Source organism: Rhamphochromis longiceps, linkage group LG10 (genome assembly GCF_057381845.1).
Source record: "Rhamphochromis longiceps isolate RC_006_pf linkage group LG10, R_longiceps_female_GT1.1, whole genome shotgun sequence".
In the NCBI taxonomy this organism is placed as follows: Eukaryota; Metazoa; Chordata; class Actinopteri; order Cichliformes; family Cichlidae; genus Rhamphochromis; species Rhamphochromis longiceps.
Genome location: NC_140566.1, coordinates 4,577,006 through 4,603,090, shown reverse-complemented (window position 1 = coordinate 4,603,090; position 26,085 = coordinate 4,577,006). Strand labels below are relative to the sequence as shown.

General features: G+C 42.1%; 1 protein-coding gene and 1 long non-coding RNA gene across 2 annotated transcripts; both read left to right on the top strand.

The window, feature by feature from the left end:
• Positions 1 to 2,038: 2,038 nt before the first annotated feature.
• LOC146660189 (uncharacterized) lies at positions 2,039 to 2,539 on the top strand. The gene is made up of 3 exons (XR_014913435.1): positions 2,039 to 2,241; positions 2,327 to 2,385; positions 2,464 to 2,539. It is a non-coding gene; the product is annotated as an uncharacterized LOC146660189 (long non-coding RNA).
• A 9,539-nt stretch (positions 2,540 to 12,078) lies between these two features.
• Positions 12,079 to 26,032, top strand: kptn (kaptin (actin binding protein)). Its single transcript, XM_085419939.1, has 12 exons — positions 12,079 to 12,602; positions 18,221 to 18,303; positions 18,380 to 18,464; positions 18,540 to 18,594; positions 19,984 to 20,062; positions 20,983 to 21,056; positions 22,739 to 22,845; positions 23,929 to 24,012; positions 24,103 to 24,166; positions 24,259 to 24,394; positions 25,064 to 25,237; positions 25,626 to 26,032. The coding sequence occupies exons 1-12, from the start codon at positions 12,401 to 12,403 to the stop codon at positions 25,788 to 25,790; spliced, it is 1,308 nt and encodes a 435-aa protein (XP_085276065.1). The 5' UTR covers positions 12,079 to 12,400; the 3' UTR covers positions 25,791 to 26,032.
• Positions 26,033 to 26,085: the final 53 nt, after the last annotated feature.

Genomic DNA, 26,085 nt, shown 5'->3' with positions numbered 1-26,085 from the left:
GCCACCAGCAGCTCCACACAGAACGCCATTAAACAGCCCACCAGCCCCCGCCCCCAACTACCAGCCAAGTTGGGACTCACACCCGTTGGAGCACTGTACTGTCAGAGACATTTGTCTCACCCAGTTCTTTCGTGGTTGCACATTAATTTAATTCTGTTTAATTTTAATTATATATTGCAACTATGAAAGTAAATATCTAAAGATAAGATGAGACCTTGCAGCAAGAAAAAAATATTACACATAAAAACCCAATGATAGAGATTTTAATCCTGATAATAGGGGATTACACTTATCTAAGAGTTGGAAGTTAGAAATCATCATCCTGACATGGGATGTGTTTTAAACTCAACAAGAACAGGTGACTCAAAAATGCAGAATGACGAGATTAAGGTCAATTTCCCCTGATTTTATTAATAAGAGATGTGTCCCTATAGGATGTGGTGACACGACGCAACAGACAGTCAGAGATGGTAGTTTACAAAGATGGGGTTTTTAGGCAAGGCTACTTGTGCCCAAGAGGAAGGGGAGGCACAAGTGAGTACTGGGAATGACTACAAGTGAGTGAATTTGAATGTCCTACCATGAATATAGTTTAACTGATTTGTGCCATCTGGCTTCAGTATAACTCATCTGCATACCAGGGGAAATGTCTTCTGTGTGTTCTAGTTATAAAACGTTCTACTAACTGCCTAAGAGAAACATGTACAGTAAGAAAGATGTTGGTCCCAGCACAGAACCCTGTGGAACTCCATGACTCACTGCTAAGACTAATTAATTAAAATTTGAATTTAAATAAATAAATAAATACTAAAGGTAAAGGTGTGAGCTTTAACCTTTTTAATTTATATTAAAAACACTATCCCTTATCTCATCATATCATATCTTAACTGTGTTAATAATTGAACAAAAAAATCCTTCTGTCATTATTAGATGTTGTCACCTATATTATAATTTCTTGGCACTATCCCATAGATGTTGAAGAAAATGGATTTATGTTCTTTACAGGGAGAATTTGGCTCTTGACTTCCAGCTGTTTTCCTCTTTTGTCTGTTAGTCTTTTTCATATCAACTTTGATTTTTTTTTTTTTTTACTTGAGCCACAGTGTTTGCTGTTTTTTATTTTTTCTATTTATTTTTAATCACTCTGACTTTGGAAAGCTGTGCCTCTTATTGCGTCTTCTGACGACCTCAGAACTTATTATTTAATTTTCTGCAGTCACACTTTGTTGCCTTAAACGTTCAGGCCTGTCTCTTACAACATGGTTACCTGAATGTAAACATGCTAGCATATAGGGGGATATTAGATTATATGGAAACTGCAGAAAGACTGTTGGTTCCAAATGATTCTGATTTATTGATATATGCTATTTTGGGGTTTAAAACAATGATGAGATGCTTTGGTATAACCTAAAATAGTCCAACAGACCATTCATGTGCAAAAAGTGTCCAGTTTAGCTGAATCAAATCAGTACTGTAAATTCCAAAAGATGGTACAATGGGCTGTGAGGTTAGGTCCTTGATCAATAACATGCAAATTGTCATAACCACTGATCAACAACCACTGATCAAGGTAAACTGATCATTGATTAATGGCCATGAGTCCCATTCACAGAGAGTTGGGGAATGGCTGCAATCACAGCATTGTCAGATGGTGACAGATGTACCCTTAGGCCCCCTCCTCGATTCAGAGATGGTCTTTCCCTTTTCACGTAAATGGCCTCCTTGACTCAAACCAGCGTTCCTCCCTGTCCAGGATGTGTACATCCTCATCATTGAAAGAGTGTCATGTGGCCTGTAGGTGTACATAAACTGCGGAGTCCTGGCCTGACGAGGTAGCTCTTTTGTGTTGTGCCATCCGCTTCACCAGAGATTGTTTGGTTTCCCCGATGTATAAATCCTGGCAATCCTCCTGGCACTTAACAGCGTACACTATGTTACTATGTTTGTGTCGGGGGACCCGATCCTTGGGGTGGAGCCCCAAGTGTAAGTGTCACAGAAATGGCTTATGTATAAAGAAGTTTAAGAGATGGTTCCAGCAGTTAAAATGTTCTTGCTTGTACGTTTCTGTGGCCAATATTGTAAGGGTGTGTTTATCTTGTCAGAAAGAACAAGTTTTGTTACACCGCTATTATCGCGAGGTTTGGGCGTGATAGTATAGGCTGTGAGCCCACGTTTAATAATCACGCTAAGGAGTCCAGCGAGCTATCTGCAAAGGCCTGGTTAGTCTACCAGCGGTACAAGGTATTTGTCATTTGCCATAACTGTATTGTGATATTGTAAAAATTTGTAATGTATGGTGTTCTAATTATTTTATGTTTTAATTTAGAATGCACAAGACTGTAAAGCTATTCTTCTAGGACCTCCGAAGTGGCAGGCGGCCACGAGGTAATTTTCGTTGTTAAAGCACAAGTGTTAATTTTGATAGACTGAAGCGCTTAAAGTCTTTGTGTTTTATGTTTGTAGTTTTCACGGCGTTCAATAAATGCAGCGAAGCGCCCGTCTTGAAGAAGCCGTGCCTGTGTTGTCATTTCGGAGTTACACCAAGGATTTGGGGTTTAAAAGCCACGGAGATGCGGTGTTTAGAAAAAAATGTGTCTCAACTGTTCCAATATTCCTGACACGTACAGGTTCACTACTAGTTTTCGCAGCGGTTGTCCTTCTCCCCTGGATCGGCTGGAGCTTTCTTTAGGCACCTTCCCAGCTTTGACAAATGTCCAGCTGGGATAACCACATTTACTCAGGGCCTTCTTGATGTGATGTTCTTCTGGTGTTCGCTCTGTGTTGTAGCGTCCTGATGACACCCAGTTTATGCTCCAGTGGATGATGAGAGTCAAACCTTAAATACTGATCCGTATGCGTAGGTTTACGGTACACATCAATTTTTAAATGTCCCCAATTTCTGCTTCTATGGAAGCCAACCTGCCACTTTTCATATCCTCCCTGGTGAATTTGAGGTGTTGGTCCACTGAGCTGAGCTGGTTTCAGTCATGCAAATGTCCTGTTTATATGATTGGGGAAACCTGCAGTTAGCTGAGACTGAAGAAGTCGAAACGTTTCTCCCACTGAAAACACTACGGCCAGATGAACACAATCAACCTTTTGGGATTTACTTACCTGGATGATTGAGCACGTATCAAGACAAAGCAATACTGTAAAGAATTATTTTAGTTCGTTTTATTATTTCTGTCTAGTATTAAAATTTATTTGAAAATCTGAATCATGTAAGTGTGACAAATATGCAAGAAAACAAAGAAAGAAATCAGAAAGGGTTTTTTTCACAACGCAGTATATGCAGGATTGAAACATTGACTTCATTTGCTGATTTGCTATCTGTGTATAGATTATATTCAAAGTAGAAAGAATCAAGCTTGAGTCAGTAGTTATCTACACAAGCTGTTTTATTTTATTTGTACACAGTCACAGTTTGTTCAATTTGGCAACACTATCAAAGTTAAGTGTGTTTAACTCACAAAACACAGCTGACATGCAGTCCCATGCTTCTGCAGAAAATTGTGTTGTATGTCATCCTGTCAAGCTGAAGTTTGCATCCACATTTCTATAGATTAATATATTTACTGAAGACTCTGAAGGAATTTATGTAGATGTTATCAGTTTATTTTTGTTGTTTTTGAGGCCTCTGACTATCAACACTGACATCTAATCTGTTCAACTCTGAGATGAGGTTATGATTCAAGTCAGATTTGTAGAAATTCACTTATAGGACTGAAATGATAAAAAACAGACAAAGAGAAATCTAGCATATTCATATATCAGTGAGAGCGCTGTCCTTACATACAGTTACAACAGCTTAAATTTTAGTCGCTGTCTCTTTCTCCTTTTCTACACCTAAACTGAGGAATACTCACCCTCTGAAACAAGAAACTGCAGTGCAAGGTCATTTAACCAGCTAAAATTTCCAATGAAATAATGAACAAATACTTCAAATGGAGTAAAATGTCATGTTTCGGCTGTGTACAGGCAGGAGAAGGACCCAAACGCAAAACTCACGACAACGAAATTAAACTCAAAAAGCTGCTTTATTGCAGAATGGCATGGGGAAAACTAAACTGGGACATGGCTAACTGACACACAGGGAAACACAGCCATGAGGGAGACTACAACACTGACAAAGAGAAACACCGGGCTCAAATACACAGAGGGATAACGAGGGAACAAGACACAGAAGGAGAGCACAGCTGGGAGTAATCAGGCTGGACGAGACAAGGGAAGCAAAACTAGAAACACTGACATGAGACACGGACCTTCAAAGTAAAACAGGAAACACACTGACTGAACTCTAGACATGTAAACTTAACAGCAACTGGGGAGACAGAACATAGGAACCTGAAACATGGTACAAAAACGTCACAGTAGACACAACATGGAACACAGGGAAGCCATATTACAAAGCCAAAGAACTAAACCTATGATAACCATAACTGAGACCTAGGGAAACAAGAAACAGTACAACAAAGGACTCAAAACATAATCCATAATATAAAAACACGAGATCTCTTCAAAATAAAATTGGAAACATAATGAGAAGCAGACATGACAACCAGAACTTGACAACGTAAGACACAGACATGAAACACACGAAGGGCAAGGGAGACTTAACATGGGTTGGAAACACAAGGGGGAACTAATAAGCAAATGAACATAGGAGACCTAATGAGCTTAAACATACTATAAACATCAAAATGAACTAAAACTCAAAACACTGGGTCATAAGACCCAGGATCGTGACATAAAATCCCAGCCTGAAGAATCGAGCACAGTGAAGTCAGCATATATCATACTGAACAAAGCTGTGGTAGGAACAAAACTCAAAAATACACCTCGGACAAAAGGTTTCTGACTGTACATCATGTTACTGGACTAATTAGTTATTATCATATGTGTTATGTTTCATATTATTCACTGCACACTTGGTTTAAGGTAAGACAGGTAACATGATAACCAGGTGTTGGCATAATGATAAGATTGGCAATATAATTAGTAATCTTAATGATGCGATCACTAAATATCAAACTCTATTCTAAAAGATTTTCTTTTGCAGTCTCAGCCCATTCATCATTTAGTAAAGTTTCCATCCCACTAATATACATTTTGTTTCCTCAAATCCCACCAAAGACCTTTTAAGGGGATTGACATCTAGAGACTGAAACAACCCATCAAACTGTTCCTGGATTGGATTGATTTGCTCCTTGGGTTGACCCGGGCGTATGTTTGGGATTATAGCCTCCACAGAAAAGTCGGTTATTACCAAGCTACTGTTTACACACTGAGAGCATCCCATTCTTCTTCAAAGAGCTCCGGCATGTCACAGTATCCGCTGCAAGGGTCAAATCTAGGCGCTCTAACAGTAAAACACAGTGACAACAGGATAAATTGTGTCTGACTGCTGGAATTGTCTAAAACAGACTCCCAGAACTTCACTGGTCATTCTGGGATGTTCAAGTTGATGTTTGTGTGATTTTTTCCCTGTATAATGTGTTCCAACAAGACATTTTGAACATTAATTCATTGTTTATTTGTTGTCTTGGTCTGTACTGATGCTTTTGTTCCTGTCTCCAGCAGGTGCATCTGCAGCTGTTTGGAACATAGACAATTTTTTGATATTTTGCTTACCTGATGTTTTCTGACGTTTTCATTCTCCTTGGAGAAACTGTACTCTTTGGCTGTTTAAACAAATATATATATAAAGATTGTGAATTGTCAGAAAACCTTGAATGTGTATATACTGGATACACATATTCTATATCATACTGTAGTATATAATTATATACAGTGGGGCAAAAAAGTATTTAGTCAGCCACCGATTGTGCAAGTTCCCCCACTTAAAATGATGACAGAGGTCAGTAATTTGCACCAGAGGTACACTTCAACTGTGAGAGACAGAATGTGAAAAAAAAAATCCATGAATCCACATGGTAGGATTTGTAAAGAATTTATTCGTAAATCAGGGTGGAAAATAATTATTTGGTCACCTCAAACAAGGAAAATCTCTGGCTCTCACAGACCTGTAACGTCTTCTGTAAGAAGCTTTTCTGTCCCCCACTCGTTACCTGTATGAATGGCACCTGTTTGAACTCATCATCTGTATAAAAGACACCTGTCCACAGCCTCAAACAGTCAGACTCCAAACTCCGCCATGGCCAAGACCAAAGAGCTTTCGAAGGACACCAGGAAAAGTATTGTGGACCTGCACCAGACTGGGAAGAGTGAATCTACAATAGGCAAGCAGCTTGGTGTGAAAAAATCAACTGTGGGAGCAATCATCAGAAAATGGAAGACATACAAGACCACTGATAATCTCCCTCGATCTGGGGCTCCACGCAAGATCTCATCCCGTGGGGTCAAAATGATCATGAGAACGGTGAGCAAAGATCCCAGAACCACACGGGGGGACCTGGTGAATGACCTGCAGAGAGCTGGGACCAAAGTAACAAAGGTCACCATCAGTAACACACTACAACGGCAGGGAATCAAATCCCGCAGTGCCAGACGTGTTCCGCTGCTGAAGCCAGTGCATGTCCAGGCCCGTCTGAAGTTTGCCAGAGAGCACATGGATGATACAGCAGAGGATTGGGAGAATGTCATGTGGTCAGATGAAACCAAAGTAGAACTTTTTGGTATAAACTCAACTCGTCGTGTTTGGAGGAAGAAGAATACTGAGTTGCATCCCAAGAACACCATACCTACTGTGAAGCATGGGGGTGGAAACATCATGCTATGGGGCTGTTTTTCTGCCAAGGGGACAGGACGACTGATCCGTGTTAAGGACAGAATGAATGGGGCCATGTATCGTGAGATTTTGAGCCAAAACCTCCTTCCATCAGTGAGAACTTTGAAGATGAAACGAGGCTGGGTCTTCCAACATGACAATGATCCAAAACACACCGCCCGGGCAACAAAGGAGTGGCTCCGTAAGAAGCATTTGAAAGTCCTGGAGTGGCCTAGCCAGTCTCCAGACCTCAACCCCATAGAAAATCTGTGGCGGGAGTTGAGAGGCCGTGTTGCTCGGCGACAGCCCCAAAACATCACTGCTCTCGAGAAGATCTGCATGGAGGAATGGGCCAAAATACCAGCTACTGTGTGTGCAAACCTGGTAAAGACCTATAGTAAACGTTTGACCTCTGTTATTGCCAACAAAGGTTATGTTACAAAGTATTGAGTTGTATTTTTGTTATTGACCAAATACTTATTTTCCACCCTGATTTATGAATAAATTCTTTACAAATCCTACCATGTGGATTCATGGATTTTTTTTTTCACATTCTGTCTCTCACAGTTGAAGTGTACCTCTGGTGCAAATTACTGACCTCTGTCATCATTTTAGGTGGGGGAACTTGCACAATCGGTGGCTGACTAAATACTTTTTTGCCCCACTGTAATAAGCTCAAGTTATTCATGTCCAGTTGTTTACAAATCCACACCTACTATCCATCGCCTGCTCTGATCACTCTGTTTACATGACTTTGGTCATTTAGTTTAAGCTCAGTCAGTACATTGCTGTGCTAATATGGCACAAAGCAATTTAACATTCATTGTACATTTTCAGTTTTTTAATTTAAAATTTCCATTTTTTTATTTAAAGTGACTTGTTGTTTTTAATGTTTTGCACAGTCAAGGAGCAGATTTCACTGTGTGTTGTATGACTATGCATGTGACAAGTAAAGAATCTTGGAATCCCACATAATGTTGGTGGGTCAAAGTAACATCTGTAACGCTAATCTTATCTGATTTTTACTGCACTAAAACTTCTTAAATTATGTTTAAAAAGATCAAAGTAAACAAAATGAAAACACGATACTGTCCCCTTAAAAGTACATACAGTACTGCCCATAGAGTGAGCTGCCTTGGAGAGGTTTGTGCTCTCAGAGTGCTTCTTGTTCCTTCATGTTTTTATTGTTAATCTCTTCTGGTTTTTGCTTTGTCTGTATATCTAACACAAATGGTTTGTTAATTTATATTTATATTGGCGATGCTTATTAATAGTTTGTCCAGGTACTGTGCATGAAAGTCACTATTATAACCAAATCCAATAAGTGATAAATCACACAGTGATGGTAAACCTGATTAACACGTTTTACATTCCATATAAAACTACAGCCATAAGAAACATCCTAAGCAAGGTACACGTCTCCCTCTGTGTGTGTGTGTGTGTGTGTGTGTGTGTGTGTGTGTGTGTGTGTGTGTGTTTAATGACTCAGGAGTTGCACTGTGAGGTGAGGTGTGTCACAGTGAAGGATGAGTGATTACAGTGGACAGTAATCCTGCAGGTGGATTAGCAGGTGGCATTAGGAGAAGTGGGGGTGTAGCACATTGCCACCTCTGAACCATCACAACATAGAGCAGCAGCATGAGGGACCTCACCTCCATCTGCTTCACCTCAACACAACATGCACAGGATACTGTAGCACACACTGTCCAAGGATCTGACAACAAAGACAAAGGTCACTGAGGATTCTTTTTTCTGGGTTTCTCCATTTAGATTGAAATCAAACTGAGCAACCAAACTTAGAACTGAAACAAAACCAATATAAGTCAGTAAGGCATTCATCTATAGATGCAGTGATTCTACTCTCCCATATGACACTTTAACAGTGTATTGATGTCAGTTACCCACAGATATACTTCTGTTGTGAACTATTACTTTCCAAGCATTTCTAAGTCCTACAGTAAGTGCTTGTGATCCATATTAGAAAGTTTAAAGTTGTCCACAGCTTGGAAACGACACATTTCTCTGCATGTTGTACTCTGTATGATTGTGTATGTAACCAATAAAGCTTGTTTCTTCTTCTTCCTTGTCTTCTTCTTAAAGATTGTTCATCGTTGTAATGATATGAAGACTTTCAAAGGAATTTTAGATGTTACAACAAAGCGTCCTCAGGTAACCCTTTGTATTTGTTCTAGCCAGTGAGGTAAAGTTGGTGAGCGCAACAAAGCATTTCATAAAATGTTGAATTTGCAGTGTAATACCTTTTCTGAACTTTCCGTTTCTCCTCAAATAATGATTTAAGGAGAAACAAATAAATAAAAATAATACTGAAACTCATGAAAGGGATCATTGCTAAGCACCAAACAACAAAATGAACAAATTCACTGTGAAAAAAGCTAATGCCAAACTGAACTGAAATCTAAACTTAAAAACAAAATAAAGATTCAAACTAATTAAATATGAAGCTTTAATAAAGTGGGTTTGTGCAAAGCAGTTTGTTATTGATGCTGCTGCACAGACGCAGCTTATAACCTCTGGATAGTCTGCTTTCTTATGGATAAGGTGAAAAATCGCCCGAGAAGTCAGTGCCTTAAAACAGACGGTCTGATGTTTTGGTTGGTCTAATCGAATATTTCAAGAAATAATTGAAGAAATAGTTTTCAGTTGAATCAGTGACTTCTCATCCTTCAGTCGCTCAAACAAATGTGATTACAGATCAGGCAAGAACAAACTAATCTGCGCTTCATCTTCATCTAAGCTAATTGATTAAAAGTAATAATTAATAAATGAATTATTGATTAATAATTCTCATGTGTGTCTACTATATACACAGCCTTCTTCTTCCACTCAATTCTCAGTGAAATGCTTTGACCTACCTGGGTTGGTTTCTTAAAATTTCTACATTAGAAAAGCACAATGCTGGTTGGAGGACTTTATATGGTTTGAACAAATAACAATTTTGCTTTAAATAACATAAACTCAGGAGACTTTGACCTGCCGTTTAGTCTTCTCTACATTCTTCAGGAGTAAATCAGATTGGGAGGAGGACGATAGATAGATACCCCATTGTTCTTGTTTTTTTAAATAAATACATTTTTATTTATATAGCACCTTTCAAGACAGAATCACAAAGTGCTGCACATAAGATTACAAGTCATAAAAAGATTTAAAAAGAGAAAATAAAACAGGCAAAAAATTAACCAAAAGCAGTTTTAAAAAGGTGAGTTTTGAGTTGTTTTTTAAAAACAGCTACTGAGTCCACAGTTCTTAATGTTTGGGGGAGAGAGTTCCACAGTCTAGGGGCCACAGTGGCAAAAGCTCTGTCACCCTCAGTCCTCCTCTTAGTATTTTTTATAGCAAGTAAGCCCTGATCAGATGACCTCAAAGACCTGCTAGGGACATGGGGCTGTAGCAGATCAAAGATGTAGGCAGTCCGTGCACAGCTCTGTAGGTCAAGACCAGGATCTTAAAATCGACTCTAAATTTAACAGGAAGCCAGTGTAACTGAGATAATAACGGTGTCACATGTGAGTACTTGGAGGATTTTGTCAAAAGTCGAGCTGCAGCGTTTTGCACAACCTGCAGACGATCCAGAGAACCTTTGCTTAGACACATAAACAGCGAATTACAATAATCCAAGCGTGACGAAATAAATCTCGAGTTCAGAGCGAGATAGAACCGGGCTTAGCCTAGCCACATTTCTCAAATGATAAAAACAACGCCGAACCAGAGATTTCACATGCCCATCCAATGTGAGACTCGAGTCAAAGGTGACACCTAAATTCCTGATAGAGAATTTAACATAAAGTGAGAGAGGACCAAGAGCTTTCACTATCTGCGATAGAAACCTATCAGGGGCGCATACGAGGACTTCGGTTTTCCCCTCGTTGAGTTGGAGGAAATTTGCAGCCATCCAACGTTTGATCAAATCTAAGCAATCATTCAGACGCTGAAGCTTAGATAAATCCTCGGGCATAAAAGAAACGTTAAATCATTGTGCTAACCTTTACTGAACACATAACCTGATCTGCAGCAGGTTCCGAGTTAGGATTTAAAGTCTGCTGGAAGTCCCCTTTTCACTTATTCTGTTATTTACAGCATGTTTTAGGTGCATTATTGAGTCTCTGATGGGGAATACGAGTTATATGCACGAATTGTATAGCTTTCTAATGTCTAACTTGACTGGGTGAAGTGCGGAAATGTGCATGCATAAAATATCGGCATGATTCTAATCTGCTGTTGAGTATATTTTAGACTGCTTGAACAGCAGCTCACAGCGCACAGGTCACACTAAAAATACATGTTCTGTCCATCAATCAAATCATTTTCACTTTGATCTGCAGGTAAACTAAGGCGGTTCCCTCATCTCATTTATTATGCTGTGAGACAATATCCTTAAATGTTTAGAGCTCTAATGTTCACCCTCCGCCGTAGAAATGATCAGAAAGCCTGTTTTAGCAGAGCAAGTTGTTCCATCGTTGTGTGACCCTTGGGACAGACCCAAGCCGCACGCCTGGATAACACACAGACAACCATTCACGCCTAGAGCCAATTCAGAATCACAAGTTAACCTAAACCCACGCGTGTTTTTGGACTGTAGGAGGAAGCAGAACCCACTGCCTGGACTTGAGCAGAGGTCAGTGCTAATCACCGCACTACGCGTCTCTGGAATTTCTTCATCTGCATGAGTGGGTTAGCTCTGACCTCTGGTGGTTGAGCATCAATGTATTCATGCAACTAATTGTTTTGTTGCAGCAAATATTAATTAAACACACATGCATATAATAATACTGAATCAGGAATTGTCAAAGGTGTACGTGGAAAAAGACATTTTTAGAACTGAAATAAATGCAACCAGAAAATTAAAATCCCAGACAAAAAAACTTCAGCACATGCTTTCTTGTTTAAAAAGGAGGGATTTAGTGCCACTAGATGGCAGCACGATACAAGCGATGCACTGAATCTGTCACCCGTTTACTACACGAAGAAAAAAAGCCACGCGCTGCCTTTCATGGCGTAGTAAAGTGGAGGAATTAAACCAAACTGGGAGAAGGCTTATATTAAATTACAACCAATTTAAGCGTTTTTGTACCTCAAAAAGAATGGCTGATTTTACTCTGTAAAGGATGTGTGACATTTTAAATGCACGTAAAATGTCAGCTGGCAGCTGTGTTTTGACCACAGAATGAAGAAATTTCACGGGAACAACGACAAATCTACCTTAAAATTACTTTCTAAAATATAGCAATATTTTCAATTATTCCGATAGCGGTTTTGTCCACAGTGGCCCGGGTTTTCTCTCCCCTGAGTCCCTTATAGATATTAAATCCCATATTTCCAATGAAAGTGAACGCAGCTCGGGTCAAACCCGGATATTTTTCTTCATGCGTACTGTCTATGGCTATTCAAGTTGTTTATTATATCTTAGAGACACTCGTTAGAGGATATGTGATATCAGAATGAAATTATATTAACTGAGTTATTTTAGCGTCGATATGCAATTTGTGGAGAGTGTTAGCTGAATTTCGAAATGAACGAGCGGGAACATTTTTAATCCAACTCATTGTTGTGGAATTTGAGGGCTCTGCAGCCACTACACAAGCATGAACGGGGAAAAGTCTAAATGTTTAATACAAATCGTAATATAAACCAGCGACTGTGCTTGTATCCTGCAAGATGCTCCGAGAATCGTATCCCTTCGTGGAGGACAGTTTCAGCCGCTTCCCGTCACAGAGCAACATTTACGGGCTGTGTCAGGCCGGGGAGCAGGAGCTGTTAGCGGCCACTCTCAAGGGGAAGGTGGTGTGTTTCAGATACCAAGAGCTGCAGCAGAAGATCCGACCGGTGGCCAAGGAGGTTCAGTTCACTTACATCCCAGGTACGCAGGGGAAAGACGGGTCAAGTGCTCAAGAACTCAAGTTTCAGTACTGAAGAAATTATGTTTATTTCTACTATTTCCTACACATTAAACATTAGACCTAGACCTCCTTTCCTGTTTCCTGGATCTTCTATCAAATAAAATAAAAATTAAAAAAAATAAATAAATCTTAAAAGCAATTATAGAAGACAGCATCCGTCAAAGTAGATTTTTGGATCAGAACAACTTATACCTTCTCCTGTCGTCTATAAACTCCTTACATTTGTGTGACTCTTTGAAGAGACCTGACTGTATATTAACATCTCTGTGTTAACAGTCTTTTTCTTATGGACTTGATCCCTGGGTTTGGAAAATAGACTGTACATAACAGATAGGACGTAACTGCTGTCACCCATTGGTTCTGAACTGTAAGACACAATCCAGGCAATACTGTGCAGTAAACAGCAGACCTGTTCAAAGTACAGAAGTCTGCTGCAGTTAAGTCAGGGCTCCAGCATGTGATGAGATGGTCCTTGTGGAGTAAGAGTGAATGGAAGTAAGTGGCTAAAAAGTAATTTGCATGACAAAAAAGCCACATAGAAACAGACAGGTTCAATGATTGGGGCCCCTGGTTTTTGAGGTCTGACAGACTTTATCCCCTCCCCCCCTTAACAACCAATAGACGACTTAAAATGAAGCTATAGGGGCCCCAGTGAGTGGGGACTGGAAAGAACTCTTGTTTTACTCCTTTGTTGTGCAAGTACTCAGATATGTGCACATAGATGTTGCTACAGAGCTTGTCCTTAAGGTAAGGAAGCTACACAACACAATAGAAAGACTGTGTTTCAACGTAAACTGCATGCACTGAATATTTTACTCACGTAAAATTACAGAAGTTTAACACTTCAAGCAACAACTAAACAATTGTACAGATTGTATATTTCAGAATGACCTATAGGAATGCACAAATATGGTCTGATATTAGTCTTTTTGACTCATGTCATGTTTATTACTCATGTCATGACTCATGTCATGTTTATTATTTCAGCTCACCCGTGGTTTTCTGTTGAGATTAGATGTCACAGATAGTAGGATGAAGACTTGAAACAGTTATTGTAATGAAGATTTTTTGTTTCCTTCGCCCAATCAGTGCATCCCTTCTATATTATTATAAAATGATAAGATTGTTGATTTATGCTGAAGACTGGAATTTATTGTGTCACAGAAGCCAAAACTTTAAAACCAGCCTTCAACAAAACAGATTAAATAAAGGAGAATATACATATTCTCCTGCTGTATGCGGTTTGAGACAACATACAGCAGCGGTCCCCAACCCCTGGGCCACGCACCAGTACAAGTCCGGTCCGGTCCGTGGTCGTTTGGTACCAGGCTGCGAGAGTTGAGGCCCGGGTGTAAAATTGATGGTTTTCAGGGTTTTTATCGGTTTTTATCATTATTTTTTTAACGTTATTATCGTAAACTTGGTTTCCCTGGGTCTTTTCCAGTGTGTTATTAATAAATCTTTTCTTTTGGTTTTATTTTGTTGTATTTTTCCGCGACACCTTAAATGCCATCCATCCATCCATCCATCCATCCATCTTCATCCGCTTTGTCCGGGGCCGGGTCGCGGGGGCAGCAGCCTAAGCAAAGAGGCCCAGACCTCCCTCTCCCCAGCCACCTCCTCCAGCTTATCCGGGGGAATACCAAGGCGTTCCCAGGCCAGCCGAGAGATATAATCTCTCCAGCGTGTCCTGGGTCTGCCCCGGGGCCTCCTCCCGGTGGGACATGCCTGGAACACCTCACCCAGGAGGCGCCCAGGGGGCATCCTTGTCAGATGCCCGAACCACCTCAGCTGGCTCCTTTCGATGTGGAGCAGCAGCTGCTCTACTCTGAGCCCCTCCCGGATGGCCGAACTTCTCACCCTATCTCTAAGGGAGAGACCAGCCACCCTTCGGAGGAAGCTCATTTCTGCCGCTTGTATCCGCGATCTCGTTCTTTCGGTCACTACCCACAGCTCGTGGCCATAGGTGAGGGTAGGGACGTAGATCGACCGGTAAATTGAGAGCTTCGCTTTTACACTCAGCTCCCTCTTCACCACGACGGACCGGTGCAGCGTCCGCATTACTGCAGCTGCAGCCCCAATCCGTCTGTCGATCTCCGGCTCCCTTCTCCCATCACTCGCGAACAAGACCCCGAGATACTTGAACTCCTCCACTTGGGGCAGGAACTCATCCCCGACCCGGAGTGGGCACTCCACCCTTTTCCGGCTGAGAACCATGGCCTCAGATTTGGAGGTGCTGATCCTCATTCCCGCTGCTTCACACTCGGCTGCGAACCGCTCCAGTGCGAGCTGGAGGCCCTCACCCGATGAAGCCAACAGAACCACATCATCTGCAAAAATCAGAGATGAGATTCTGAGGCCACCAAAGCGAAAGCCCTCCGCCACTTCGCTGCGCCTAGAAATCCTGTCCATAAAAATTATGAACAGAACCGGAGACAAAGGACAGCCCTGGCGGAGCCCATCACCCACCGGGAACGAGTCCGACTTATTGCCGGCAATGCGAACCAAGCTCTTGCAACGGTTGTATAGGGATCGAATGGCCCGTAGCAATGGGCCAGACACCCCATATTCCCGCAACACCTCCCACAGGACACCCCGAGGGACACGGTCGAATGCCTTCTCCAAGTCCACAAAACACATGTAGACTGGTTGGGCAAACTTCCATGCACCCTCAAGTATCCTGGAAAGGATAAAGAGCTGGTCCAGTGTTCCGCGACCAGGACGAAAACCGCATTGTTCCTCCTGTATCCGAGGTTCGACTAACGGACGAACTCTCCTTTCCAGCACCCTGGCATAGACTTTCCCAGGGAGGCTGAGGAGTGTGATCCCCCTGTAGTTGGAACACACCCTCCGGTCCCCTTTCTTGAAGATGGGGACCACCACCCCGGTCTGCCAGTCCACAGGTACTGCCCCTGATCTCCACGCAACATTGCAGAGGCGTGTCAACCAGGACAGCCCTACAACGTCCAGAGCCTTCAGGAACTCGGGGCGGACCTCATCAACACCAGGGGCTCTGCCACCAAGGAGTTGTTTAACTGCCTCAGTGACCTCGCCCCCGGAAATTGGCGGGTCATTCCCCTCATCCCCAGACTCTGCTTCCTCCTCGGAAGACGTGTCAGTGGGATTAAGGAGGTCCTCGAAGTATTCCTTCCACCGCCTGACAATTTTCTCAGTCGACGTCAGCAGCGCTCCGCCAGCACTATACACAGTGCAGGTAGAGCACCGCTTTCCCCTCCTGAGACGACGGTTTGCCAGAATCTCTTCGAGGCAGTCCGAAAGTCTTTTTCCATGGCCTCTCCGAACTCCTCCCACACCCGAGTTTTTGCTTCAGCCACTGCCCGAGCCGCATTCCGCTTGGCCTGTCGATACCTGTCGGCTGCCTCTGGAGTCCCACAGGCTAACCAAGCCCGATAGGACTCCTTCTTCAGCCTGGTGGCTCCCTTCACCTCTGGTGTCCACCATTTGGTTCGGGGATTACCACCACGGCAGGCACCAACCACCTTGCGGCCGCAGCTCAATGCAGCAGCTTCGGCAATGGAGACGCTGAACATGGTCCATTCGGACTCAATGTCCCCAGTCTCCCTCGGAATGCTGTTGAAGCTCTGCCGGAGGTGTGCGTTGAAGATCTCGCGGACTGGGGCCTCTGCTAGACGTTCCCAGCACACCCTCACTACGCGTTTAGGTGCACCAGGTCTGTCCAGCGTCTTACCCCGCCACCTGATCCAACTCACCACCAGGTGGTGATCAGTTGACAGCTCAGCCCCTCTCTTTACCCGAGTGTCCAGAACATATGGTCGCAGGTCTGCTGATACGATTACAAAATCGATCATCGACCTACGGCCTAGAGCATCCTGGTGCCACGTGCACTTATGGACACTCTTATGTTCGAACAGGGTGTTCGTTATGGCCAAACTGTGATTAGCACAGAAGTCGAATAACAGAGCACCGCTCGGGTTCAGATCAGGGAGGCCGTTCCTACCAATCCTCCAGGTCTCGCTGTCGTTACCCACGTGAGCATTGAAGTCTCCCAGCAGGACAACAGAGTCTCCAGGTGGAGCACCCTCCAGCAACCCCCCCCCCCCCCCCCCCCCCCCCCCCCCCCAGGGACTCTAAGAAGGCTGGGTACTCTGAACTGCCACTCGGCGCATAAGCGCAGATGACTGTCAGGACCCGTTCCCCGACCCTAAGGCGCAGGGAACAAACCCTCTCGTCCACCGGGAAAAACCCCAACGTACCGGCAGCAAGCCGAGGGGATATTAGGATACCCACCCCAGCCCGCCGCCTCTCACCAGGGGCAACTCCAGACTGAGACAGAGTCCAGCCCCTCTCCAGGAGACTGGTTCCAGAGCCCAAGCCATGTGTAGAGGTGAGCCCGACTATATCTAGCCGGTACCTCTCAACCTCACGCACTAACTCAGGCTCCTTCCCCACCAGAGAGGTGACCCTTATGAAAAGGACATCGAGGGAACAGTTTACCCTGCCCGGGATAGGGTTACCGGGGCCCCGCCCTGGAGCCAGGCCCGGGGAGGGTCCCCGAGGGCGAGCGTCTGGTGGCCGGGCCTTAGTCCATGGGGCCCGGCCAGGCACAGCCCGAAGAGGAGACATGGGCCCATCCTCCCGCAGGCCCACCACCCGCAGGAGGCGCCATAGGGGTCGGGTGCATTGTGTGCCGGGTGGCGGCCAGGAGCGGAGGCCCTGGCGGACTGACCCCCGGCTGCCAAGACTGGCAATAGGGACCTTAAATGCCGGTCCGTGAAAATATTGTCGGACATAAACCGGTCTGTGATGCAAAAAAGGCTGGGGACCGCTGGGATACAGTATGAATAAATACAATGTAACAGCACTAAAAAGATACAAATGACAGAAAATCAAACAAAACAGAAAAAAGCAAACTAAAAACAATAATCAGTGGCCATAGTGATCAAACTTAAATACAGTGGTACAGGGAGCTTAATAAGTGAATCGGGTAATAAATGAAGGCATTGTGATATGATCAATGAAATACTTTCACAACAGAAGAGAAAGTGTTGCTGCGTTTGATATAAATGGTGTGAAGGGTGGTGAAGAACTATTCAGAACTGATACATGAATGTGTTCTTTATTTTAATGGTGATGTTGAATATTTACTGCTTTAATATACGTTTTATATTTCTTCTTCTAGTCTGTAGAGTTTGCGTAGGGCATACATTTTTGTTTTCGTTTTAAATGACATCACAGTGTATCTGCTGAATATATTTTGTATTCTAAAAAAAGTTTTCAAATAAACATAAAGGGTCTGAGCAATATACTGTAGATGATATTGGTGGAGGTTAACAATATAGATCTTACTTCATGAAGGAGAGCATCTCTCTCTCATTAGCGCAGAGCAACAAAACAGATTTTCTGCCTTATAATGAAACATTTTCTCTGAATATTTATCCTGTTATTTCAGAAAAAACAAACAAGATAAATCATTCTGTAAGTCTGAAATGAATGATGAAGCTGTCGGTGTACGGTCGTATGTTAATTCTGTTATGATGCACGTTGTTGTTTGTAGTGGCTCAGTGCTGAAAAGGTTTGACTCTGTTTTCTTATCTAGTTGATGCAGAGATCGTATCAATCGATGCTTTCATCAAGTCTCCACCCAAGAGAGGTCTGGTGGTGGGCATCACCTTCATTAAGGTATTGTAACTTTAAAATCAGAGTATGAACTGTGCCATGGTAGAAGCATACTGATTCATGGCTGATCTCCTCGCAGGACTCTGGGGACAAAGCCACTCCATTCCTAAATATCTACTGTGACTATGAACCTGGCTCAGAGTTCAACCTGGACTCTATTGCACGTGAGCGATGCATTGTCTGCGTATGTGTTGTGCTCTCGCTGACATGTCCTGATCATGTCGTGTTTCTCTGAACAGAGAGCTGCCTGAATCTGGAGCTGCAGTTCACGCCCTTCCAGCTTTACCACACAGAGTAAGTTTGCTGCTGTACAAAGATAGTTCTTGCTGACTATAGTCACCATGGTAACTAACCTTGCAGATTTTGCCACATAGTTTTAACCAAGAATTAAAAGAGAAAACCGAGCTCTTCCTGATCTCCTGCTGCAGGTTATGACGATCTCCTTTGGGCTGTAGCGTCAATCAGAAATTACTAAGAAACAAACAGGCACAATACAGGTGGTGGCTGTAAGGGCTTCACACTGAAGCTGGATATGCAAAATGTGATTTTTGGCAGTTTAACGTGAAAGATGACTCATGTAAAAGATATTCGTGACGTCTTTGCTCATGCTGTTTTTGCTTACATAGTGAAAGAGTTCAGAGTTCTAATGGCCAAAACTCTGACAGTGTCTGAGTGTACGCGCTGCTGCAGCGTACTCCTACTAATCAAGCAGCATGAAATGACACGCTGATCAATATGATGCTGGCACCTGTGTTTGGGATTCCAGCAAGGAAGAAAATCCACTTCAGTTGAGGGAGCAGAAGCTTGTTTGTGTGCTTCCCCTGCTGTTATCATAGAAACAGACAGCAGAGGAATAACACACATACATCCTGGCTCACATTCAGGAGGTGAGCTGATGTCCTGCCCAAGTCTATTAGATTCATGTTGGACAGTTTAGCTTAAAAATAGCTCAGAAAATTGCTAAAAAATCACACATTTTGTAGACATTTTAAAACAAGAATACATGGAAAACAATTAAAAGTAAATAAAAAATACATGCACAATAATCATTCTGCAGAACTGTGGACCGTTTATATGATTATCAATCATTACAAAATACAGAAACACAACTCCAGGCTGGTAGCATTACAACTTTAGCTACTTGACAACTGAGATTTCAGTGCTGTTAAATATTTAATGTTTTTCTCAAGTACTGATAAATCTATTTTTACCACATTTTATATCCTATTGCTGTGCTGAATCATCGTGTTTCTGCAGGCTGACTCAGTTTCTCAGCTGGAGTCCATTATTTTTCATGAGCTGGTACAGGAATATTCATGAATGGGCTTTAGTGTCTTTATGGCTGTGCTCAGTCACTGAGCAGTTTAAGTACAGACTGTGTGTGTGTGTGTCTGGATAGTAAATGTAATGTTTTTCTCAGGTAGAGCAGGTCGTCTACCAGTCAGGGTGTCGGTAGCTTGACTCCTGGCTCCTTCTGTCTGTGTTAAAGTACCAGTACAAATAAAATGCTTAGGTATAGATAGAAGCTGTATGAATGTGTGATTGGGTGAGTGAGACTCGAAGTAGAAAGCATTTAGTGCTCAAATTAAGTAGAAATATATCGAAGTAGCAGTATAATGTATATAAGTACCAGTCCATTTACCATTTATCATGTGAGTGAGCTTGTCTCCCTCTGTCTGTCAGAGTGCAGTGTGCTGAAGGAGGGAGTGAGACGGTGTTTCTGCTAAGCGGTCATGACCAGAGGATCCACCTTTACAAGGAGGTCAGAGACAATACCAGATCAGTGCATTCTAATGACAACTTAAAATATTTGTCTCCTTCTCATCTGTGTATCAATGTATTCTCTAGTAAGTCCCTTTATCCATTATGTGGAGTCACGGTAGCAGCAGACTAAGTAGGGGATTGCAGACATTAGAGTTGGGAATCACCTCTCATGTCTAACCATCAGAAAGTAAACGGTTGGATGGCTTCTCTTTGTGTTCCCAGTGGAAGCTGTGGGGAAAAAATCTTCAAACATCTTTCTTTAAAAATATTGTTGAACATAAAGTAAAATCTGGCTTCAGCCTTTCAGAAGAGCCAAAAATAAAAATGTCTTCCACAGTGAGAGCCTGTTTACTGTGAAACCCACTCTATGTGTTGTCTAAGCTCCACTGCAGCTCAGCAGGGACACCATCCCTGGAAATTCCAGAGGGAGTGTTGGACCAAACAGCCATTGGATTTGTCTCAGTCATACTTCTGAAGCCTCATACTAGCAGAAAACAAGAACTGTGCTTTGTTCTTCCTCGTCACCTCCACTGGAAGCACATAATAAAGGGATTTTGTTATGGCTAGCATGAACAGGAGGAAAGATCACAGCAAGTAAACCCTGCTTTAGTGTTCACTTAGGAACCTGAATATAATCAGACAGGAAAAATCATTAAAAAAATTCTTTTTAAAAGAATTTTATGAAAAAAAGTCAGAATTCTGATTTTTGTTCCAAAACTGTGAAAAAAAAAAAATCCTAATCGTCTTCCAAAATTTAAAATGAAACCATATAGATGCATGCAACAGAACTAATACTACAGGAAGCATTGGAGATAAAATATGATTGTAATCTGTTGTAACTTTGTATATCTGAAGATGTTTACTTTGATCATGCAAACATCAGCGTTGCATTCAGCCTGACTCTCTTGTGTCTAACAGAACGCCTCCTTGCATCAGTTTGAAGAGCAGCCAGTGGAGAGACTCTTCCCCGAGCTGCAGCAGCTTCCCAGCAAGTGAGTCCCTTCAGCTCTCATCTCTCTGGATGTGGCCGCTGGGCTGATTGGGTTTGATGAGGGATGAGCATTATGTGTTTCTCTGTTAATCAGATTCATGATTTCCCACATTATCCAGCTTACTGTTCTGATCACTGTTTGTACAGTTTGTTTGTACTCAGTTAGCAGGTCTATTACTATACACAAGAACGATAATGTCATTATAGTGTCATTTACTGAAGTTTGAGTAACGAAGGAAGCATGGAAATGTGGAAAGAATGTTTTAAGATACGAAGTTACGAAGAGGATGGTGCATATAATAACAGTCAGCAACACTGAGAGTTGAACAATGAGACCGAGACAAGTCCCACATGTTTCAGATCTATCATCCATTCTTTTTCCACTTATCCGATTAAGGGTCACGACGAGGCTTGAGGCAGCTCCCATAGGGCAAGATGCGGCTACACGCTAGACTGGTTGCCAACCTGCAGCAGGGCTAACACAGAGAGACAGACAAGCATTCACACCCTCAGTGTGGGGAAAGTCTTCAGTTTTTGGTCTTGTTCTTTGCTCAGTGCCTTTAAAAAATGTTGGATTTGTTGTGTAATACCTGCCGACACCTCCCATACAATAATGATTTAACGAGAAACAAATAAATACAGATAATACTAAAACTCATAAAGTGATCATTGTTATACACCAGGCAACAAAATGAAATGAATAGATTTACTGTGAAAAAGAGCTCTAAAAGAAAAAGCAGCACATCATGTCAGGACCTAAAGAAACTCAGCAAGAGATGAAAAACAAAGTCACTGATATCTGTCAGTCTGGGAAGTGTAAAAAAGAAATTTCCAAAGATGTGGGACTTCAGCAAATCACAGTGAGAGCCATTATTAACAAATAGAAAAAACCTGCAATAGCAGGAACCTTCCTACCCAGCCAGCCTACCCAAATTACTCCGAGAGTGCCAGACGCTTTCCTTTCTTTCTCCGACAGGTCAGGTAGGCTTGAATAGTTTTTTTTCTTCATAAAATAAATTAAATTCATAATTTAAAAACTGAGTTGTGCATTTCCTCGGGTTATCTTTGAATATAAAAATTCCTTTGATGATTTGAAACATTTAAGTATGATAGATTTACGCAAAGCTAAGTAATCAGGAAGAGGCCAAATAATTATTCCCAGTACTGTAGCTCTTTGGGAATCACCTCGTTGGCACAAAAATATAATTTTATGCCCATCAAACTGTCAGGCACATCTCTGGAAATTTTCCAAAGATTAAACTAATGAACTGGGAGCAATTTGTATTTTTTGTGATGGGCCGCTAGTAACGAACTGTCTAATGATACAAGTTAAAATTAGTTTTTTACTAAGTTGTCTATTATGTGTAGAAAGCAAAGATTCGTCCCTTGAGTTAGGTGCCTTTTTTAATCAAGCTGTTGTTTATTTAGCATCATAATAATAACGGCTTAACAAACAAAAAGCATTTCTCTGAAAAAAGGGAAAAAGTAGCCAGTGTCCAAAGAAAAAGTTTGAATGACTTCCAGAAAGCCTGAACAAGTGTGTCTACTTTAACAATGACAAGAACTTTTGGCTTCTTGGAAGCAAACTATGATAGTTGGGTAAATACTTTCATTGTTATCGATACGAGAAAAAAACACACGTATCATCTGTAAACACGTTTTTGTTTCCTTCTCTCTGTGCAGTGTGTTATGGATGGATATACAGAGCATAGCTGGAGGCCGGCGGCTCTCGGTGTTTGGCTGTCAGAATGGCTGTGTTGGGCTAGCTGTGGTCAGCCAGACTGAGCTAGGTGAGGCGAGTGGAACGTACTTGAACGTTCCTCTTAGAGTCGCTCCATCACACGACTGTCTCATGATTCCTTAACCACCACTGACTTAGTCAAACTGAACTCCCGGCTTCTCTGCAGGAATGCTGAACATACAGTGCATCCGAAAAGTATTCACAACTTCACTTGTTACACATTTTGTTACATTACAGCCTTATTCCAAAAATAAATGAAATTCATTTTTCACCTCAAAATTGTGCACACAATGCTCCATAATCACAAGGTGAAAAACCAAAAATATGACATGGATGTACATGTAAGTATTCACAGCCTTTGTTCAGTACTTTGTTGAAGCACCTTTGGCAGCAATTGCAGTCTCAAGTCTTTTTCAGTATGAAGCTACAAGCTAGCACACCTATTTTTGAGAAGTTTCTCCCATTCTTCTTACAGAATCGCTCAAGCTCCAACAGGTTGGAGTGTCGGTTCACTTTCAAATCTCTCCATTCTCTTTCAATCGGATTAAAGTCTGGGCTCTGGCTGGGCCACTCACCCAAAGCTACTCCTTTGTTATGTAGGCTGTGTTTAGGGTTGTTGTCCTGCTGGAAGATGAATCTACTCCCACCCTGAGGTCCAGACCACTCTGGCTATCATCAGGAATGGCTCTGTATATTGATACATTCATCTTTCCCTCGACTGGTCTCCCAGTTCCTGCTGCATAGCGTGATGCAGCCACCACCATGCTTCACTGTAGCGATGGTATTGGCAAGGTGGTGAGAGGTGTCTGGTTTTCCCCAGACATGACACTTGGCATCAAGACCAGAGTGAGAGTTCTTGACTATAAATCTTTAAAATGTTAAATGAGATTCTTTCCCACACGTAGCATAACATAGGTTACATTCCACCATACAATGCTCTCTACAATAAAAAGTTGTCTAGTTCGATTAAAGATTTGTTGAAGTATGTTAAAAGAAGCCAAAGCCTAATTACGTCCATGCAATATTAAGTTTATAGGTGTGTCTATCCATCATTTTGGCTTTATCATTGATGTCCCCAAGTGTGTTTCTGTATTTGTGTTTTCAGTATTGTGTCTGTGTGTGTTTATGTCAGAGGTTTTGCAGAGCTGGCGGGTCCAGTTTGACAGTCCAATCTCTACCGTGCTGCTGTTCCCTCTGAGCTTCCACACAGAGGCCGGTACGATACTCCTCTGTTACATCTGATCTCTGCTTCACTTTGTGAATCTGCAGCGCACCTCAAGATTGTCCGTTTCTTCTTCTTTTCCAGGTGTGGAAATGGAAAGCTATAACCTACTAGTGGCCAGTACCATAGAGATGGCAGTTGTGTACAGGTCAGAGACAAATGAATGGTTTTGTGCAGTTTTGCTTTCTCTCTGAAGACGAAGAAATTGTAGGTTTTTTTGTTGCATGTCTTTTATTGCAGAGATGTCCAGAAGGACGGTTTGTCCCAGGCCACATGCCTCTTGGAAAGTGACCAGTGGGACGCAGTAGTTTGTGCTCTGGTCATCGATCTGGATTTTGATGGGCAGAAGGAGGTGCTGTTGGGCACATATGGACAGGTAAGACCTTTACTAATGGATAGGCTGTATTTTATTTATTTATTTTACTTTTTTAATAAAAGTCAATGTATTTATCCATCTCTTAATACTTAAACCCTTGGCCTGAAGCCCTTAGCTCCATGATTGATGGTTGCCATTGAACACAAATCTTTTTCACTGCTTGCCACTTAAGATAAAGGCTCAGTCATTTCATGGAAATGCTACTTATTGTAGGTCTTAACTGGGAAAAAAGGAGTGCATTTATTACTACTTGTAGCTGTAGAAAAATAATTTCTACTCTGGTGATTAGTTTCACCAGCAGGATGCTGTGGATGTGTGGGATTGACTCAAAACAAACTGCACTGTTTGTTCACAGCAAAGAAGGAAGATATGAGCCGGTGCATTGTTGTGACTTCTTGATCTGTTTTTAATAGTTTTTGAATATAAATGGACCTCGCTGGCTCAGAGGAATAAATGAAACATAGGCACCGTATCGTTAGCAGGATACACTAACAGCTTTCTGTCTTCATGGGATTTTCTGATTGTAAGAATATAGAAGATCTGCTCATGAATAAAGTGGCAAAGTAGGTACGGAGGAAGTGAGTATGATTGAAAGGGAAAGATTATAGGTTTTGTTTTTTGATTTAAAATGATAGATTTATATATAAATCCTCTTTTTCTATAATGCAGGAATTGCTGTGTTATAAATTCCAGCCCATGGGAAGTGGACAAAATGGACAGTTTCAGCTGCAGTGGAGACGGAGCTTCAAAAGTCCTTTGCTGTCCCTCATATACTTGGATTTAACTGCAGATGGTTTGAGAGAGCTGGCTGTTCTCACACTGAAGGGACTGCACATCTTACAGGTTTGTAGCTGAAACCTGTGTGACAGTCATGGTACTGTGTAGCGTCCTCATGGTCACTGCCTGCTGAACTCAAGCTAAGAAGAAGTATTTGAGCTGACATCGAGTTGCCAGCTGCAAAACTTTAAACGGAAAATGATTTCATGTGGTTTTTAGCCCACGTTTATGACTTCATTAATGATTTTAGTTGGATTTCGCCTTCAGAATGAGCTTTTGTGATTCAAGTGCTATTCTTCATCACTGAGCAGCTGGAATGAGAAAGCATCCATATTAAGCTCCAAAGAAAAAGAATCACCATGATCTGCTTGTGGAAAAATAAATATCTTAATCCACACGTTAGCGTTGTCACCCCTGCAGACACTCATTATTTCACTCCCCTTTGTCTTTGCAGCACAGTCTCTCCAGCACCGCTGATTTGGTCCTTGAGCGGCTCACACAGAGGGAGTCAGCGCTAATGGCCAGCTCGGAGGTGGAGTCAGCGAGAGCACAACACACTGAAGACAATGAGGCTCCAGCTCAGAAACTGGAGTGTATAATGCAGACACCCTCAGATTAACAAATGTATTGCATTTTTCTCCCCACGTGTAAATCCTGGTGGTTCAGAATGAAATCTCTTAAAGGTGCAACGTGAAGATTTTTCTCAGGGGTTCATCTTCCTGGAGGCTGATGAGAGACACTGGTTTCAGAAGTCATATGTAACTGCTCAGGTCTGCTTCATGGTATAGTTGTAAAAAAGGCTGAATTGTGACATGATGACAGTGTACAGTTATTTGCAGGTAATAAAGGACATCATATTTATATCCTGTTTTTGTCTGATTTGATCTTTCCCTGTGTCAAGGAGGTTAGCTGAT